This window comes from Rhagoletis pomonella, unplaced genomic scaffold, assembly GCF_013731165.1.
Source record: "Rhagoletis pomonella isolate Grant_MI unplaced genomic scaffold, Rhpom_1.0 Rhpom_scaffold_00006, whole genome shotgun sequence".
Taxonomy (NCBI): Eukaryota; Metazoa; Arthropoda; class Insecta; order Diptera; family Tephritidae; genus Rhagoletis; species Rhagoletis pomonella.
In genome coordinates this window covers 82556478-82577138 of record NW_023458560.1, presented here as the reverse complement: position 1 = coordinate 82577138, position 20661 = coordinate 82556478, and the positions used below count along the sequence as shown (strand labels likewise).

The following is a 20661-nucleotide window of genomic DNA, read 5'->3' as shown; positions in this document are numbered from 1 at the left end:
ATCGGAAAGGCGAATGATTTTGAAAAGCATTTCTTTGTACGCTATGGCAATGAATTAAGTAGCCGCCATCGAAGAAACATGTCTTAATAGCTACGAATATATATGTATTGCTAGGTGCATACACATCCATATTAAATCTCTGCGATTATAAAAAGGCATGAAGAAAATCGCAGCAACGCCAGTGCAAGGAAATAGTACCATTGAAACAGACGGAAAATTTAATAATATTCGAATTTTTTATTAAAGCCTGCCAAATATTTGTTATTTTATCTTTATCAATTAAATAAAACAACTACTTATGATCACTGACATATATATTCGGTTTATTGAGACTTTTTGCGGCATATAAAGTGTTTTATTCGAAAATGCGCCGTATTAGCATTAGATAATGTGCTGCTATTTGACGATGTAAACTTTATTATTTACATTGACCCGAAATGTTTGCATAATCGACCTGCCGAATATTATGAGCTGAGTTTAATAAGTACTAGTACTAGTTCAAAGAGAAGATTAACAATAAAAAATGCATCAGAGTGCTGTCAAGCAATATTCGATGGAATATAAGAGCCATAATGACCAACTCGAGAATATTCACCACGCTTCATATCGGAGCAGACGTCATCATGTTGATATCTATGTCAATTTGCCAAAACCGGTACAACAATGGACTGTGGTTTTAATTGCGCTCATATTGTTGCAATACGCAGACCTTTACACGTGTCACCACATACCAACAAACGAACGTAGAACCTCACAAAATAATGATGGAAGCCGTGATTACGCACACTACCTACGCAACCGAGCAGATCCAACAGAGGACAGCAATAGTTCTAGTTCTAATTTTGCAGATCGCTTTAACGACAGTGAAAGTGATGAAGTTGGAAAAAAGCAATCTGCAGTCAGAAAGCGTCGTATTGGCAGTGGACAACCTGAAGAGATTTTCAGTTTGGACGATCGAATTGAAACCAGTTATGATGAGTATCCCGTGAGTTAAATGAAATTCAATTGTTATACATACATACATATCTGTGTTCGTATGGAAAAGTAGCTTATGTCGAAAGGCTGGCTTTAGTATAATGCGGCATTCCCTTTATTCTTTAAATGACAATGCATTTTTTGATGAGACTTAATAAGAATATTGACTTGCTAGTATCGGAACTATTTCTTGAGGAGGTTATATTGTTTTTTTTTTTTTTTTTTTTTTTTATGTATGTTACTTTGGACCACGATTTCGATAATTCTTTTTCTATAGGAAAGGTGGTGCATCAAGGGGGGTCTCATACTTGGTTTATATCCGATCATCAGTTCATGAAGATATTAACGGAGGTTTTTTATATGAGAATTAAGTCGGTTGTGCTTTTTGCTAAAATATTATGTATTTTTCTTCAGCTACACCACTGTTTGAATGGGAGTGTTTAGTTGTCAAATAAGCTTGAAGGCAATTTGCTGAATTTTTGAATCTCGCCTTCAGTGATTATAAGAACTTTAGCAACTTTAGCAATAAGTGTTTGATAATGAGCTAATAGGGCTTTTACTTAGATTTATTGCAAAATATCGCTACGACAGCTTCGCCTAACTAGTCCAAAAATGTTATAAACTATTCCGAATGCACTGGAAATAACTCACCGATCCATCTCGATCGGTTTAATTTAATTTAATTTAAACAAACTAAACTTAATTTCGGAATGCTTTAAAAAAAACATACGCTTATTTGCAAATATTCATTGGTTATAGTTCCGTTTATATGATAATAAGATTTCGTTCGCTAAGAGATCTTGAGGATTCGGACAAACTTGACCGAAATATGTAGAGAATATTTATAATACTTATAGAGCTAAAAAGTCACCCTTAACTATTGAGGCAGCTGTTTGAAAGAACTTTTTATAATTTTAGATGTTGATTGGATAATGCGATCGAACCGACATATGTAGGTTGATAACCGAGTTTTGTTGGCAGGAGAAGCCTGCCTACATATGTAGGTTCTACCGGGTAGAGGTCCGCACCTCTAACCTTTGCCATAATTACAATAGCTTTATTTCAAAAGACAGAACTTTTTTAGGATGTTGTCGTTTGACTTTTTTTATTTTGAGAACTCTGTTTCGTAAGAACTGTATAATAATGCAACGCTTCTCCTGCCAACAAAACTCGGTTAACAAATTTACTGCTAGACTAGTTGAGAATAGCAGATAATCGGCAATATTAATTGAATGGCCAGTTTACGCCTAACGATTAATGGTGTAAAAGTAGCAGACATTCTTAAATTTTCTTAGAGTATAATACACTTTGCCTATGACAGAGTTAACATGTTAAGTGGGTGTTAGGTTAGTGTTTAAAACAAAACTGAGATTAGTCACTTTAGAAACAAAGGATTTATCACAGTTGAGACAAAGGCAATTTTTCCAAGACTAATACGATATAGACAATAACTCTCTGTTGAAATTCACGCACAAGTTAGCCATGTCCTTAAAAGTTCCTGACAAATAAATCTGTATGTCGTCCGCATAAGTATGCATTTTTCCATATTGGCAAGTACTGAATATGTAAATAAACAAACTAAATAGCAATGGCCCTAAAATAGAGCATTGCGGTACGCCCGTTAATAGTGGTTTTAGTTTAGATACTTCAGCACCAACTTTTACTCTCTGGGTTTGGTCGGACAGATAGCTCTTCATTAACTGCACGGCAACGTCACTAAAAAAAAATAGTTTTTGAGTTCGAAGCACAGTAGTTCCTGGCTAACTGAGTCGAAAGCTCCGGAGCAATCCAAAAGGCATATTAGTGTCAGGTGGTTTTTATCAAAGAATATCAGTATGTCGTAAAGTATTTGAATCATAGCCGTGGAGCAACTGTGTCTAGCTCTAAGTCCGGACTAGAACGGGGACAATAACCCAAATTTCTAAAGATGTACATATATTTTTTTCAGACATCAAAGACTCAAGTACTTTAGACAAGACAGGCAAGATACTAATATGACGACAATCACAAGGACTACACGCCAATTTGTTTTTAAATACCGGAATCACAGTTGCAACTTTCCATGCATCAGGGAAACAAGAGGTGGTAAAGCAATGATTGACAATATGAGTCAAAGTAGGTAAAATGGGGGTAAAATTATTTTAATAAATCTTATGATGAACATTTTTTGGCATTTCTTGCATTTTCTCCGAAAAAAAATCGTCAAAATGTCAAGGTATTCATAGTTTTGACGCTGAATGTATATTAATTGATATACACTTTGCTTATAGTTGTTATTGTACATATTTTTTTAGGCGTGTTTTTCAACATACGAATCTGAGCTGTAGAGATGAGCTTAGTTTTGTGACTTTGTTAGAATAGATGGATTTAAACTGTTGCCTTGACTGGTAAAACAAACTTAAAATCACTCTGGCAGACATCCATACACTGGCATTGAAAACTGAGAGAGTGGTGATTTTTAACCAACTTCAAGGAGAAGATTATTAATTCGTCGGAATTTTTTTCTTTTTTTATGTTGCTACCGCATAACCACGTCATCAGATTTCGATAATTCTTTTTCTATCGGAAAGGTAGTGTCTCCGAGGTGATCCCATACTAATTTGGTATAGATCCGATCGTTGGATCATGAAGAAATTAACGGTACTCCTAAGTTTTTATATGGGAATTGAAGGCGGTTATGTTTTTTGCTTAAAAATTACTCGTTTTTTAATATTCACAACGTTTTCTATGGTAGAAACAAACACTAATACTTTTCAATTTGAAAATCAAAGCAAAATCATTCGAGCGGTTTTCGGGCATTTTGGTAATACCAAAATAAGTAAATTTTTTCCAAAAATTTACCGCAAAATAAGCCAATATTTACTGTTGTTTATACCACAGAAAACAAAGTGAACAGTTAAAAAGCTTAATGTGTCGGTAAATTTGGGATTTTTATTTTTAAATGATGCATTTTTTGTAAATCGCTTCATTACTTCTCGTGCAATAAGCGTTCTCCAAAGATATTGACATTTTAATTTGCATCGTGAACAAAAAAAAATCCAAACTTGAACAGAGAAAAAATAAAACATTTTTTTTTTTTTTTTCATCTGCTGCTTTACAAAAAAATCAACGAAGAAAATTTGTCAATGATGAAATGAAAATGCGGAATGATTTTTTGTATGAAATATGAGCAGGAAAAAAATGTACGCATACGCCACCCAGTAGCGAAAAAGGTCTCTGGTGAAATCGACACTAATGAGGATTTAGTGACATCATCGCAATTTCTGTGAATCCTAAACGACATATAGCTGACAATGACACTGGTGACAATGTCATGCAGGTGTACTCCTATCAAAGACTTATAACCAGGCCCGAAGAAAATAAGCAAAAAAAAAATCCATTTTAAGCGCTTAGGTAAGCACTAAAACATTGATAGATATGCTTGCAAATATGCTCGCAAAACAACAAAATTTAAGTACAGTTTAATGTTTTGTTTTTTATTCAGTTTATTTCAAGGATTGAAAAATTATAATGGACAATCAGGTGTGGCTTGATATTCTCAAATAATAGAGATCTGCGCTGGTCATTTTAATTTTTTTAAATATTCGTTATTCTCCATTTGAGGTAAATTATTTTTATAAGCTTTTATTTAACTTGGTCATCCCGCGCAAATCGCGGAAAATTCCAATCGATTTTAAACTGACTTCCCGATAAGTTAGAGACTTGAAATTTTCAGCATAGCTCCAGTCACGATGACAATGCAATTTAAAATATAAATGAATTCCCCATATGGTCCAGGGGTCTTGATTCAAAGGCGGTCAAAAAATAGGAAGATTTATGGCTAACAGAGCGTAATTTGCCAAAGAACGTAAAACCACTATAAAATTGTTAAAGCTGCCGGCGCGCCGTAGCAAATTCTAAACTCCAGATGTCGCCCCGCCAGAAGAAGTTAAATATTGCGCCTAAATATATGCCATGCTACAGCGGAAATGGACGACACGCCATTTCTTTAAATAAAATTAACTGCTGCTATATGTACATATGTAGAGTGTTGCCAACTTTTGAATTTGAAAAAGCACCAGACCTTGGAAAAAAGAGCGTTTTACCGCACTAAAAGCACTAAATTTTTTTTAAATCAAAGGATACCTTCTCTTATAACAGTTTGTGGTAAACAAAAGTAAAAAATAAACAATATTTACATGTATAAATAAATACACATTCATGCTTACGAAGTAATACCGAAGTACTGCACATTAAAATTGGTACATCTGGAGAAAGAACGATTCGATTGTTCAACAAACGAAATTGAACTTTGAAGGGGAAGAGTAATACTTAATGATACCCTAAGTAGAAATGAGCGAAAAAATTGTTGTTTTATAATAAACCGTGTTTTTACACTTAGATGTTTGGATATATATATATTCAGCACTGAAAAATCTAAAAACCGATGAACTCAGGTGGCAAAAAAAGTTAAAATTTTTCGGACTGTGTAATCAATCAATAATTAAGAAAATAAAAAAATAAACACAACTTATCTGCGTGCTAGCATTTTCAACGCGAATACAATTTAACAAGAACGCAAGAACGTGGGTTTGCAACTTCTTCTTTTTATCAATCATGGTTTGCATTTTAGTGCATTTAAATTTGTTGATTCTTGTAAATTCAGAAATTTTAGTACAGAAAAAAGCACTAAAAAGGGCACTAGGCACTAAACCATTTTTTTTTTGGCGTTCTAATTTTCAAAAAGCACTAAATCTAGTGCTTAAAGCACCAAGTTGGCAACTATGCATATGTATGTTTATACAAAACAAAAGCAAACAACATTAAAATATTTTGCTTGCCAAGTCTTCTGTTCTCTTTCATTGCAAGTTGAATTATTTTAATATATATTTCAAAATTTTGTACATAAAATAAAATAACACTTTTTAATACACAACGCTTATAAATGGACTAAAAATTATAAAATAAAATAATGTAAAAAAAATATTTTTTAAAAACAATAATAAAATGAAGTAGTGTAACAAAAGATTTTTTAGCAAGAAAATTTTGTCAAAACTGCACTAAAATGAATAAAATAAAATAAGTTAAGGTCTCGTTAAAGTTACTAAAAGCCATTTAGTGTAAGGAGTTATTCAAACTCTTATGAAAATTACTAACAATTTGTACTAATTTACTTCGTTTTTAAAAAAGCTTGTCGGCGAATTCAGCGTATATGCATAGTTGGTTAGGTATGTATGTATATGTATGTATGCAGATATTTAAATGCTGGTTTGCAGTTCCTATTATTGCCATCAGTGCAAATTACAAATCCCAAAAATCCCGGGATTATTTGCCAAGAATCCCGGGATTTTCGGACCTTGAGACCTTAGGCATTAACATTCCTAGTATGTATGTAAATACAAACGAGTATGGCCTATGAATAACATTCTTTCCCGCTCATATTTCATTCAAAACTTTTTTATTTATCCTTCGATTTTCTTCGTTAGCAGTATCTTAATTTTTTTATGTAAAAGAACAGGCTTTAACACAAATGAAAAATTTAATTTGTTTGCATTATTTTATTCACGTTGAAAGTTAAAATAAAAATGCATATCTTTAGAAAGTGGCCTGATCTAGAAAAGGGGTATAAAGATCCATAATCCATGAAACAAAATTAAATTCAGATGTCTCGGCGTAATTATATGAAAAATGTGAACATAATATTTACTCAATTGGTTAAACAAGGACATATGTATGCAAATATATTTAGGATTACGTAAATTTGGGTAAGTTTAGGAAAGTATGGTATTAAAAAATATGTTATACTACAGAGTTCAAAACCAATCAGTAGCAGAGAGCTGAGGAATAAAATAATAAAACAAATTATGTGCAGGTTTTAGTATGATTTACTCACAGTGACGCACGCAACAGAGGATCGTGGTATGCTATAGTGGCAATAGCTCGAAAAAAGGATCAGTCCAGCGCCTTCGTCTTTACCTGCGGGCAGTGCCGGGGCCACAGCCGCTAAACTTAAACGTAGAATGCGGGATAAGAAATCTTGATTGGATTAAATTTAAAATCCATTTCAAGTGCTACACATCTTTGAATGATTTCTTTAACTTTATTATTCTTACTGTTCAAGATAAATTTTTCCTAATACTCTTTCGTTTGGTGGCCATTTTTTAATATTTCATACAGTAACTTATGTATAATTTAAATAAATCGACTTTTTAAACAAATGTAACACTGTAAAATATTGTCAAACTAAAACCAGGCTAAACCTTTTTCGAGTGACACCCAAAGAAACATAGATATTTAAATAATCGAATTCCCTTATTTCAAATTGCATTTAAATTTTCAATTTTCTAATTGCTTTTATTCAAGTTAAACTTGATTTTTTAAACGGGTGGCAACGCTCATACATGCAGTTTAGAAATTAAGGTCTTTGAATGCCATTTTGATTGGCCATCCATATTGTAGTGATTAATTCAACCTGTTGTAACTCTGTTCAAAATTGAAACTCAACCACTAAAATCAAGGGGAGTCAAGCTAAGTTGAGTTGAGTTAAGGTGAGGCGAATTAAAGTGAAGTCACTTTAGATAGGTTAAGATGAGCTAGGTCGAGTTGGGGAGTAATAAAATTAGTTGGGGTGAGTTGAGTGGAGGGGAGTTGAGCACTTAGCATAACATCACATAACATAGCATAACATAACATAACATACCACAACATTACATAATATAATATAAAATAACATCAGATAGCATAACATCACATAACGTAGCATAAAACAACTTAACATAACATAAAATAACAAAACATAATACAACATAACGTTACATAAAATAACATAAGATAACAAACCATAACATAGCATAACATATTTTTACTTAAAGCAACATAACATAAAATAACATAAAACAACATAACATAGCATAAAAAAACATAAGATGACATAACATAGCATAAGATGACATAACATAAAATAACATACATTACTTAACACAATATAACACAAAATAACATAAGATGACATAACATAGCATAAGATAACATAACATAACGTGACATAACATAACATATCTCATTCTTCAGTTATATCTTCTTTATCACTAAAACTTTCTCTATCTTTGTCTATCGTTTTTTATTTATATTTATATATATTTATGTTAATCTTTATATTATATTTGTATTTATCTTTTCATTTTTATCTTTAACTCTTCTTTTACCTTTATTTTGATCTTTATCTTCATTCCTGTCTTCATCTACATATTCACCCCCACGATTGTCTTATAGCGTTTTCTTTTCTCGAAAAAAGGCTGCACTTATTCTGCCTTGTGTTAGCGCTGTCACATTTTCATGTTCTTTTCTCAGCCCTTTCACAAGGCAACGTGTTCTTTTCTCAGCCGGCTGCGTTCTGATCCGGCGAAAGTGCTGCCTTTTCTGCCCTCAAATAAACGTGAAGGTGAGAGTTCATGGTTAATTTTTAATTTAATCTTGTAAAAATGCAATTATTTTCCCTATCAGAAATAAGTGTTTTGCTTTAAAATTGTTAAAGACTTACAGGCCAAGTGAATAATTCAGCTTTATTAACTTCTATAAATAAAATGTGATGGAGTAGTATATTTTCTGTTTCATTCTCATATAAAAAAAGCAACACTTTCTCAGGTTTCAGGGCAACGCAAAGCAAGAGTTCCCATATAAAAGGGCAGAACTTTTTTTGAGAAAAGAAAACGTCATTAATATTAAGTATTTAAATCTGCTCCCTCTTTATATATATCCTCAGGTTTCCTAACTTTTATTTTAATCTTTGCCTTTATCCCTGTCTTCTTCTGAATACTAAACTTTACCTTCTTCCTTTGCACAAAAGTTATGCCTCAACTGCTGCTTAGCACTTTTCTTTAATTCAGTATCAATATTAAAGCATACATTTAGGAGTCATTTCCGCCCCAACTGCGTACATGTATGGTATTTGTATTGGTGTCACTTTTGAAAAGATTTTTGCGTTTTCCTTTAAACTTATTTGAAATTTGAGTTAATCCTCAGCATCAAAATACCTTTCTAATGATATATAACACTGGTCTACAAATTTCAACTTTTTTTCTGCGAATAAGACGGGACCTGGTGTTTCTGAACGGATTTTTCGTGCTGAACACGAATCCGGGGTCAAAAATGTCCCATCACGTCACGTTTTCGAGAAAAAAGGGGTTGAAACCCCTAAAAACAGCGTTTTTGGCCATTTTCGAAAAATTATAGAGCTGAACCCTGACGTGGTACAAATTTTGCATATATCAGAAATTAAAGGCTAAACCGTGCCCTTTCGAATGAGCCCTATGCCGAATTGATCGCGTGCACCCTTAAAGCAGGGGGTGTATTTGTGTTTAGGGGTGCAGGAAAAATTGATCACAGAAAGAATTTAATCTTAAACGATCATAGAAAATTAATAATGCCAAGGTTTTAACTATATTAAAAGTCGCTGATTACGAATCTGCAGTTAGATTTTAAAAATTTAAGATGACGGGTCGAATATGGTGGATATAAAAATTGGACTCCTAGACACAAATACACCCCCTGATCTAAGGGTGCATGCGATTAATTCGGCATAGGGCTCATTCGAAAGGGCACGATTTAGCCTTTAATTTCTGACATATACAAAGTTTGTAGCACGTCAGGGTTCAGCTCTACAATTTTTCAAAAATGGCCAAAAACGCTGTTTTTAGGGGTTTCAACCCCTTTTTTCTCGAAAACGTGACGTGATGGGAAGTTTTGGACCCCAGATTCGTGTTCAGCACGAAAAATCCGTTCGGAAACACCAGGTCCCGTCTTATTCGCAAAACCCTTGTAGACCAGTGTAATTCTCTATACCCTAGACGTATAGTTTAGCCGTAAAAGGGGTGTAAAGAAAATATGTTTGCCTATTTATATATAAGCTTATCTAACTCTCATTCAAGTTGAATTTAATTTTTCAACGCCATTTTGATTGATATCATCCATGTTGTGGTATTTCATTTTATCTATTTTATTTATTGAATTTAACGTTGTAAACTGGCGGCAACCCTCATACATAATAATAATAATAATATATTGGCGCTTACACATATGTTAGTGTTTGGCCGAGCTTTTCCTCCGATTTGTGGCGTGCGCCTTGATGTTGTCACACAAAGTGGAGGAGTGGAGAAATACACTCGGAGGTTTGCCATTGCCTGCCGAGGGGCGACCGCTGTTAAGAAAAAACCCTTTTTCTAAATTTTTTGCGATGTTGCTTTGACCAGAGCTTGAACCCAGGCGCTGCGGAGTGGAAGCGCGCACTGCTTACCACTACACCACAGCGGCTGCCATACATATAATTAAGAAATAAAGCCTTTCAAAACCATTTCGATCGATACCCATATTGTAGTAACTGATTTAACTAATAAATAATTTGAAATACATTTTTTATCAGGCGGCAACTCTTTTTGAAAAAATAAAACACCTACACGCCAATCCTTTCAATTTGATACCTCATTTTGTAAAATCGAACGATCAGTTTTACAGATTCACTTTAAGTGCAATCAACTTATGTACGCATGCATGTACATACTTATGCCGCGATTAGGTTATCTGTTACTCAAAAGCCGAAATACCTACCCGCACATATTTAGTACTTCTTGTCCCTTTCCTTCATTTCTAGAGCATGCACGTGTTTGCAAAATGATAACGAAGTCATTTATGCCCATATATTTGAATAATTAAACATACTTAGAAGATATCAACCAATACTTCCCATATAGCAAACGAAAGGACAAAACTTGATTTTTGATTAAAGAAAACAAAAACAAACCATTTGAGCGGTTTTTGAGAATTTCGGTAACAAAAAATTTGCAAAGTTTTTCAAAAATTTTTTGCCTCAAAATGTTAAATTTTGCATCATTATTTTGTATATTTAAATTTACATACTACTGCATTTATTAATCAATTCTCTTTTTAGATGGTGGTACCAAAACGAGCTGCCCTCTTAATTGACCGACTTATGGTTGTACTCCATCATGCATTAGAGCAGGAGCGCGGTAAGCTAAGTGATTTTTATGCGGGCCGGAATGACAAATATGACAAGACGAAAGCGGGGAGTTCTCCAGGTAGCGATGATGATTCCGAGCAAATGACTGCAAATCATATGTATAGCGATGACGATCCCTCAGTTTTAATGGACTACGATTTCAAAGACTTAAATTCCATAAATCGTGCTACCGGGGAAACTGTAAGTTGGATAATTAAAGCATAATAGCATTGTGATTTGGGCATGTGTGAGAGAAATTTTCAGTTAATGGCAAAGAGCTTTCAGAGAAGGGGAAGCATGGGCTTGGATTTGGGCGGCGACCTAGGCAATGCCGAAGGGGTGGCGATGTTGATGGCGGCTGCGACGACAGATGAGAATGCCGGTGGTTTAGGTGGCGGTGTTGGACGTAACGGAATTGGTAATGGTGGACGCATGTACTGGCGTTGCTACTTCAATGCAGTCAGCTGCTTCTAGGGCTCCACTGCTCAATGTTTGCAGATAATCAAATACATTTTTTATAAATAGTTGTACATATGTATGCATGTGCATGTAAATACCTACCTAAATAAATGAATTCACATTTGGGGACTTAATAGCCAGAGTAGTCCAACTACATTAAAAAAGGTGTTGCTTAAAATGCGTCACCAGAAAGGCGTTGCCCTAGTTTAACTAGTTTTTCGTAATGAAATATGTAGCAACATATAGCTTAAGTCTAGTAGCTTCATTATTCATTCATAATGCCAAAAGTTTTTGTAGATAGACTACCCTGGTTTATGGCCTCATTTCTGCACATTGTTAGCTCTATGCTCTACAGCCATTTTCGCGTGAATGTGGATCATGCAGATCATGGCACTAAATTAAAGAAACACATCGAAAGCTTCGGTTTGTACAATGTACATTACACATTCTACATACATATATAGTTACGTATGTATGTACATATGAATATACATATGTAAACTCTTTATACTCCACGTATGCATACGTACCTTGTATGGACCTTGCGTCGTATCTATGTACATGAATGAATACTTCTCTGCGTTTGTTGTAATTCCTGTTTCCATTCATGTTATAATAAAGTTATTTATAAACATTATATTGTGTTTAATTTATGATATGATGAATTTATTACATCCTTTCTTTCTTTTATCGGCGTATATGTAAGTATACATGCATACATATTAACCACGACGGCAAGAATGGGTACAATATGATTTAATTAGAATTAATAACAATATATTATGATGATTAAACTTCTGCTACCGACGCGACTAAACTTTCCCTATTTTACTCATGTGTAGGCTCTCAGACACCACTTTGCCAGATATGTATTAATAAACTTTTTTTCGATGTAAGCTGGAAATTGTTTCAATATTCGTAATAGGTACTTATTAATGAATTAGTCATATAAACAAACTATATGACGAAAAAAGGCGTTTTTAGTAAAAACCGCTATTGAAGCTCGGGAAAAGTGTCGAGCTTTCGGTGTCTGTTAGGCTCGGTTCACATTAGAGCGATACGATACGCGATACGATATGCGATACGATATGAAAGCGACATCGACATGGGTGCAGCGCACATTAGAGCGATACGACACGCGAAACCCTATGCGGTGTAATAGCAAACCGTCAAAACTTTAAATGCTTGAGCGCAATTGAGGTTCGACGATTGGTATATATGCAACATGTAAATTAATCATCAGAAGTACTATTATTATCTGCTTTATCACCATTAAAGTGTTAAGCATAATCACTGGCTCTATAATTTTGTTATGAAATACACGTAATATACAATAAATATGTACACAGGCATTAGGAATGTTAGTCCCGGGATCCCGGTCTTGTTTAGGTTCCGAAAACCCCGGGATTCTTGGCTAATAATCCTGGAATTTTCGGGATTTGTAATTTGCACTGATGGCAATAATATAAACTCCGTTTCTTGACCAGTAATGGCTATATTTCTTTTTTTATTCAATAATTAATATTTTTTATAAATGTCTAACTGATTATACATATAACACCGTGAGATAGTAAATTTTACACACAAAAATCAATATATTCGCGAAACCATGGGCCAAATATAGTAAAATTGCGTTTTTGGTTTTTCACTCTGACGTCAGTAATTCAAAAATGATTTAAAAATTCTGAGAAACGTGCTTAGAGAAGAAGTATGGGTATAAAATTAATGAGGAAATCCTGTAGAATTTAAACAGATTCAAGTTCCTGGTGAAGAACTGCTGGTAAATATGGAAAATGTCATTTTAAAATTTTATCCTTGAAATTTCGCAATATTTGTTTTTGAAAAAATTATATGTAAAGGACTTATATAAACTTGATAACATCCCCGAATTTTATCCTTCGAACTTTATCAGCTTAAAAAATTACCTATTCGTCCTTGTGAATCCAAAAAAAATTTATTTTTTTTAATTTAAAAAAAATTTCTTCTTTCATTTGGTACCCATAATTGTATCCTACATTGCATTGAATTTTTTAAGCAATTTTTGGAATCAATAATTTCATTGAAATTACAAAGTCCTTTAAAATAAATCCTGTCATCAGAGAGAAAAATCACAAAACGCCACTTTAAATAAAAAGTAGGTTTTAAACCCATTTATTTATTATTTATTTTATGGTAGGAGAGATAGAAGCCATTTTTTCGATTTAAGTTTTTGAAAAGTAATGAATATCTAAATCCCGGGACTAATCCCGGGATCACGGTATTGTGGTGACGACATCCCAAAAATCCCGGGACCGTAAAAAGCGATAAAATTAACATCCCTAACACGCGTACACAGTAATATTTGCAACTAAAACATGGCGTTTGAAATTATTAAAAAATGTCGTGCAATTTTCAACTTTTAACATCTTGATGTTTAACAAATTGATCAATAAAACTTTTTAATGTATTCCTAAATACATGTTCGCTGTAAAAGATGCATTTTCCGTCTTTTGCCCTGCCATAAAGGTTAGCCGTCAGTGATAACACGCCAGCAGTGGATGTTAATGAGAAAACAAATTGCTTTGTGCTTACTTGTGTGGATTGTACAAGGTGAATCGCTATGTTGGCGTTCAAAACTGTGAATGGGGTCGTTCAATTATTGTGTCATAGAGAACTTCCATATGTATATTGATGTGGGTGTTGCTCTTTTGATCAGAAGGAACTCGTTGTGATAGGAGTTATCAACAAATGAGCCGTTCACTACACAAATTGATTAACTTTACTTCCTTAAATTTAAGTGCCCAAGAACTTAATGTAGTCATAATTTATTGGATTTATAATAACTTTAAATAATATATACATATATGTATATGCAATAATATACATATAATAGTAATAATAAAGTGAAATCGCGATAACTCGTAATCTAACCTGTTACGAGTTATCACAATTTTCGAGAAACGGTTTTGAAAAGGTTTTAGTTCTTAATTATATGTAGGAGGGTTTCCACCTGTTTCAAAAAGCACGTTCGACTTAAATAAAGGCAGAAAATTGAAATGGATGTCCGGCGAAAGAGGTTGTGACTTGAAAATATTTTGCAGAGGGTTGCCACCTTGTTACAAAGTTAGATTCAATATAAGCAACAGGTTAAACTTTACAACGATATGGACATAGTGCAGCGAATTAAAATACAGCGGCTCCGCTGGCTTGGCCATGTCGTTCGAATGGACACCGACGCTCCAGCTCTGAAAGTATTCAACTCGGAACCCGCTGGTGGTAGCAGAGGAAGAGGGAGGCCCCCACTGCGATGGAAAGATCAGGTGGAGAAGGACTTGGCTTCCTTGGCGTTTCCAATTGGCGTCAGTTGGCACAGAGGAGAAACGACTGGCGTGCTTTGCTGAACTCGGCCAAAATCGCTTAGGCGGTTACAGCGCCAAAAAAGAAGAAGAAGAAGAACAGGTTAAATTAATTACTTAAATTTGAATATAAATCAAAATTGCTTTGAAGAAACTTTATTTCTAAACTGCATGTAGGAGGGTTGCCACCAGATTTTATAATTAAATTCAATTTTGATTAAGATAATTTAAATATGTATCACAATACAAGTGTCAGACGAAAAAGGTTTAACGAGGTTTCGTTTAAAAATAATTTGAACAGGATTGCCATCTGTTTGAAAAGTCGAATTAAATTAAATTATACGAAATACTGAAATATGGGGTCAAACAAAGGAGTGGTAAGAAACATTTAGTTTGAACATTTATAACATTAAGGAGGGTTTTCACCTGTGTAAAAAGATTCAAATTTTTTAATAAGTCAAATGTATAATTAAAGTATGGGTTAAAAATATTTTATTCTGAACTTTGTTTAAGAGGGTTGCCATATGCTTTACAAATTAAATTCAACTTGAATTAAGGGAACTATACACAATTTAACCCTTAATTAGGCGCATAAAGAAAATCACACAATTAGTCGCATGGGGTCCCCAGTGACCCCTATAAAAGTGTTGAAAAAAGAGTTTTAAAAATAAAAAAAAACGAAGTGTGTATTATCAAAAATATTAAACAAATATCGTTAGCTTAAAAAAAAAACAAAAACATATTTTCGACTTCAAACTTAAAAAAAAAAATGAAAAACTTACCTCCCCCAAAAAATGTTACGTTAGTGGTCAGCACTCAAGCGAGTAGCGACACATGCCTACACGCCAATGTTCTGGCAGTGACTTATTTACGTACCCCGCGGAGAGTTAGGAAGCTAGAAAGATCGCGAGCACGCTCCAAGTCCTCTAAGACATTTTTTTTTTTCAACTTGAAATGGCTTTGACCCCATGCGTCTAATTGAGGGTTAAATTTGTATCGCAATATGTGTGCAAGTCGAAAACGGTTTAACAAGGTTTTGGTTTAAAAATATTTTGAATAGGGTTGCCATATGTTTTCAAATTAGCATTTAAATAAAGTAAGCATAAACTAAATGATATATTAAAATATGACGTGAAAAGAAGGTGGTAAGATATCTTTACATTAAATATTTAAAATATTAAAGAGGGTTGCCACCTGTTTAAAAAAGGTAAACTCAAATTATTTAATAAGTTAAAGCAATTATAAAAAATATGGGTATCAAATGAAATGAGTTTATAAAGGCTTTATTTCTGAATTATTTTTAAGAGCGTATTTAAAAAAGCAAGTTTGACTTAATTCATCAGGCACATGAAATTTGTAGGTATCACAATATCCGACGCACGAGATTTTTTTACTTTCTAACTATATTTATTAGGGTTGCCAGCTTTTTCAGAAGTCTTAGCTAACTTATGCACAAATGACCACGAACACGAAGAAGAATACTAATACGGGGACCTAGGCTTATATAAAAAGTAATAAAAATTTCTGCAGTATGAAAGGAAATAAAAATGAATCTAAGTAGCGACACACGTCATGGCATATGTATGTCTATTTATAACTTGAATGTGATCTTAATAATAGTTGCGTTCGCGTAGCTGTTAATTGTTCAAGTTTAACCAAAACATTCAGGATTTTGCGTTCGCGTACGCAAAAACTTGCAAAGTAGGGGAAATTGAGAGAGCAAAGTGACATTTCATTTTGAGCGGAAGCTGCTGGTTTCTGCTGGAAAAATTTTTGCCAACAGGAAAACAGCTGATCAAAAACAGCTGGTTTGAATTTACGCAAATCACAAAATTGAATTTGATGGTTTGGAAGTTAAAAATGACAAAATGCGACTAATTAAACTTGTAAGAAGTAAGTAGTTATTTGTTTAATCAATAAACTGTGTCAGGATACCACTTTGTAATGAGTTTTCGTACGTTTTAAATTTTACACTTTTGAATGTAAACAAAAATTATATCAGCTGTTCGTCTAACTTGCAAGTTGCTGCAAATTTTCTGTTCGCGTACTGTTTTGGATTTGGTGACATTTCGCCGGAATTTTGCTGTTGTTGGGTTTTTACTGGAGATTTTAGGCGAACGCGCCTAATATCACGTATTCAACGTTCAAGTTTAGCGGCTGTGGCTCCGACACAGCCTCCAGGTCAATACGAAGGTCATGGACTGATCCTTTTTATTTTAAAAGTATCCCGTTTTATTTTACTTGTTGAAAATTGTATCGCACTACAATTCGTTGGGACAATATTCTAAAAGGCTTCATTTTAGTTTTGAAAATACGCATTTTTGGCGTTATTTTTTTCTCATTTCGTTTATTCTCCTCAGTCCAAAACGAAATATATTATAACGTCCGATTTTGTTATGCGAATGTTTCGTTTTAAAGTCGTAAATACAAATACTGCATTTTTTTATTTTGTATGAAGTAAAATTATACCAACATTTTGTTTTTCTTTTAAAAACATGCGTTTTACCTGTTTCATTTTCTCAGTGTAGTGTTTGGTGGACCTTGTCCTCCGATGTGTGGCGTGAGCCTTGATGTTGTCACATAAAGGGGAGGGACCTACAGTTTTACGCCGACTCCGAACGGCGATTTTATTTTTATGAGAAGCTGTTTTTCATGGCAGATATACACTCGGAGGTTTTGCCATTGCCTGCCGAGGGGCGACCGCTTTTAAGAAAAAAACCTTCTTTCTATATTTTTTTGGGATGTTGCTTTGACCAGGGCTTGAACCCAGGCCCTGCGGAGTGGTAGTGCGCACTGATAACCACTACACCACATCATCCGCCTTGAGTACTGTTCGATAATATGGAATCCTTATTATGAAGTACATTCATACAAAGTAGAAAGAGTTCAGAAGGCCTTTTCAATAATGGCTCTGCGAAAGCTGTGTTAGCATGGTTATCTATCACCCTGTACAAACAGACGTTAACTGCTTGGCTTGCTTCTCAATTATGTTTTCATACAATGCAAAATTAATTGCGTCGAACTTGCCAATTTAATCAATATCATATAAACAGTGGTGGGTTAAAAATCCGTACGCTCAAATTTGATTGGCGAGCAAAAAAAAAATCGTTTGTACTTAGGACTGGTTTTCACTATGTCATGTTTTGACGCCAAAATTTGGCGACATATTTTGACACAACTTTATCTCCTTTATATATACCTTTACCGATAATATTATGGGCCAAAAACCGACAGATAGCCGATTTAGCAGCTCATGTACACGACTAAAGACCTATCCTGGCAATATGTTTTCACTTATTTGACGACAAATGCCACTCAATTTGACATAGTGAAAACCAGCCTTTAGGTGAACACAGGAATCGTACATTAATAACATCAAATAAAGCAACACATATTTCCTCTAGTCCTATTTGTTTATTGCTTCAAAGCCAACTTTATAATTTTTCTAACTAGAACTTTTTAACAAGCAGTGTGCTCTCAATTTCTGTACATGTAACAAAACTTTTCATTCAGGTTGTCGACCGTACCGAGTAACAGTTTAATGTTTGAAACGATGGTTAAAGTTGAAAAAATAAGGAAAATTTTAGTTTTTTTTTTTAATTTTACGCGACAAAAACTTGCAACAATCGAAGTCTACCAATAGATTGTTATAAATAATTTTAAAGGCCTATAAATGCTCTTCTCATGTTTGATTTTTAAAATCGGGCGAAAAATAGTCAAGCTGTTAAAAGATAAGTCCCTCAAGTATGAAAATAACGCATTGTTTTATAAAAAGGGGGGGGGGGAGGTCTTCAGCATCAAAATATGGATTGCCACCTATTTAAAAAGTTACATTCAAATTATTCAATAAGTAGGATGAATTATTGAAAGATGGGTATCAATCGAAATGGGTTTATTCCTGACCTTTATTTAGGAGGGTTGTCATTTGTTCGAACAATCAAATACAAATTAGTTCGTCAGTTTATTGAAATACATGTGTACCACAATGTCAGACGAAAGAGATTTAAGAAGATTTTAGTTTTTAGATGTGTGATACAATTTTATTTTTTATTTTTTTGTTAAGATATTTTTTCATCGGTATAGGGTGAGTTGAAATTCGATGAAAATAAAAACATGCACTATGCGAGACTCAGAAATGGTTGTACGGTTTTGATGAAAAATGACACTCGGATCTGTTATAACTCTGACTAAGATTTGGAATATCTTTTAAGTTTTTGAAATTAAATTTTGGGCGTTTTAACGTCATGCGGGTTCACTAGTATTCTTAATTAGCCGTCCATACTTTTCATAAGTAGCCAAGATAATTCCTACTTTAACCTACTAGCTGTGGAACACTCTAACGCCACAGCAGAGGAAAATTTCAGTAACCGATTAAAGCGGTTTTAGGATGCTTCTAAGCGAGTCACAGTTCCAGAAAAATATTAGAAAATAAAATAATTAGAAAGGAAACAACTTAAAATTTAGTATGCTAAATTCGTGACCGATCGTCTAAAATCACCGCGTATTGAATCCATGCAATTGAGCTCATATTCTTAAGTAGGCTATTTGTTATTACCTTCCGACACTGGGTATTAAAGTTGCAGAAAACCGTTATCATTTACCGGAAACACATATTATACATTCAACAGGTGCGTGTGCAGTACACTGCACGCATACAAATCCATGTAAGTATATGTTCATATGTATGCATGCATGAATGGGAAAATAGCACAGCTGAGCTAAAGCAACATGTTTCTAACGAAAGTTGCATCAACACGCTAACCTATAGACCAGTCAGATTTTTACGGCACTTGGCGCGTTCCAATATATGTATGTATGTATGTGTTTACACATCCCAGTAGAAATGGGTTGTATGCATTCATGAAAAATGCATGCTGTATGAGTGAATTAGTGTGAACAATTCATGTGTAGTCATGAATTTTCACAAATAAATTCAAATTCTAGCGAACTGCAAGTGAACGTACGTTGTTGTTGTTTTAAGTACATTTATTGATAAATGTGAAATGGAATTTTTGTAATATTTTCAGTCTTGTACAAAAATTGTAGTGAACGGACGTGTTGTGCGATAATATTTTCAGCACTAACGGGCTTTTACAAGATATGCAATTGCATATGTAAATTAAACTTTTTTATATCCCCGTATGTACCATATATTAAAATGTATCAGAAAAGTAGCATTTACATATGGGGAAGAATGCTTTAATACTATGTATTCCATTAATGCATTTTCGTATGTTTGAAAAATTAATACAGCCATATGCATACAGCAGTAGTACAAGTGAGTAGACCACTTGCAATGTGATCTATGTAAAATTTTTTCGATTTTTAGTTTTTGGTGGTTAACGTACCAGTATGGAATTTAGTTTCATGTCCACTAACAATACAGAGCAAAATCCTTATATATTCTGAAAAAGAAATATCATCAAATGTTAGCTACTCTAGCAAAAGTTGCTATAATACTTACTGTATGTATATATTCACTTTCAAAAGTCGCTATGATATTTATTGTACGTATTTATACAAGTTCAAAAGTCTCCATCTTTTGATAAAATTAGAAAACTGAAAAAAACGTGGCAGTTTCGGTGCCTAGTGGAAGACGTCGTAAAAAAGAAGTAGACAAATCTTCATGGTAGAGAGAACGCGAAAAGCTAATAAAAGCTAGCTATGTAAAAGTTACTGTTTCGAAACTCGCTATATTAATTTTTTATATATAAAATTTGCAAAAACTACAATACTGCGATTTTGTTTTTAATTGTTATTAGGCTGTTATTTTTCCAAATTTTTGGATAATAAACCAAAAGATACAATTTGGATTTTACTTGTTGTTGTAGACGTTTGTTTTTTCAATTTATGGCTTACTATTATAAAATCACATAACGCTGTTTGCAAGTGATGGTTAGA

The 20661-nt window shown here is 33.7% G+C and overlaps 1 protein-coding gene across 2 annotated transcripts; it reads left to right on the top strand.

Moving 5' to 3' along the window:
- Positions 1–279: 279 nt before the first annotated feature.
- On the top strand, positions 280–11912 carry LOC118741788. 2 transcript variants are annotated; one of them, XM_036473760.1, is made up of 4 exons: positions 280–460; positions 501–985; positions 10898–11167; positions 11231–11912. In XM_036473760.1, the coding sequence occupies exons 2-4, from the start codon at positions 524–526 to the stop codon at positions 11438–11440; spliced, it is 942 nt and encodes a 313-aa protein (XP_036329653.1). In that variant the 5' UTR covers positions 280–460; positions 501–523; the 3' UTR covers positions 11441–11912. The 2 variants fall into 2 exon arrangements, with proteins under 2 accessions (XP_036329653.1, XP_036329654.1); XM_036473761.1 differs by having other exon boundaries at positions 280–985; positions 11252–11912.
- The last annotated feature ends 8749 nt before the right edge of the window (positions 11913–20661 follow it).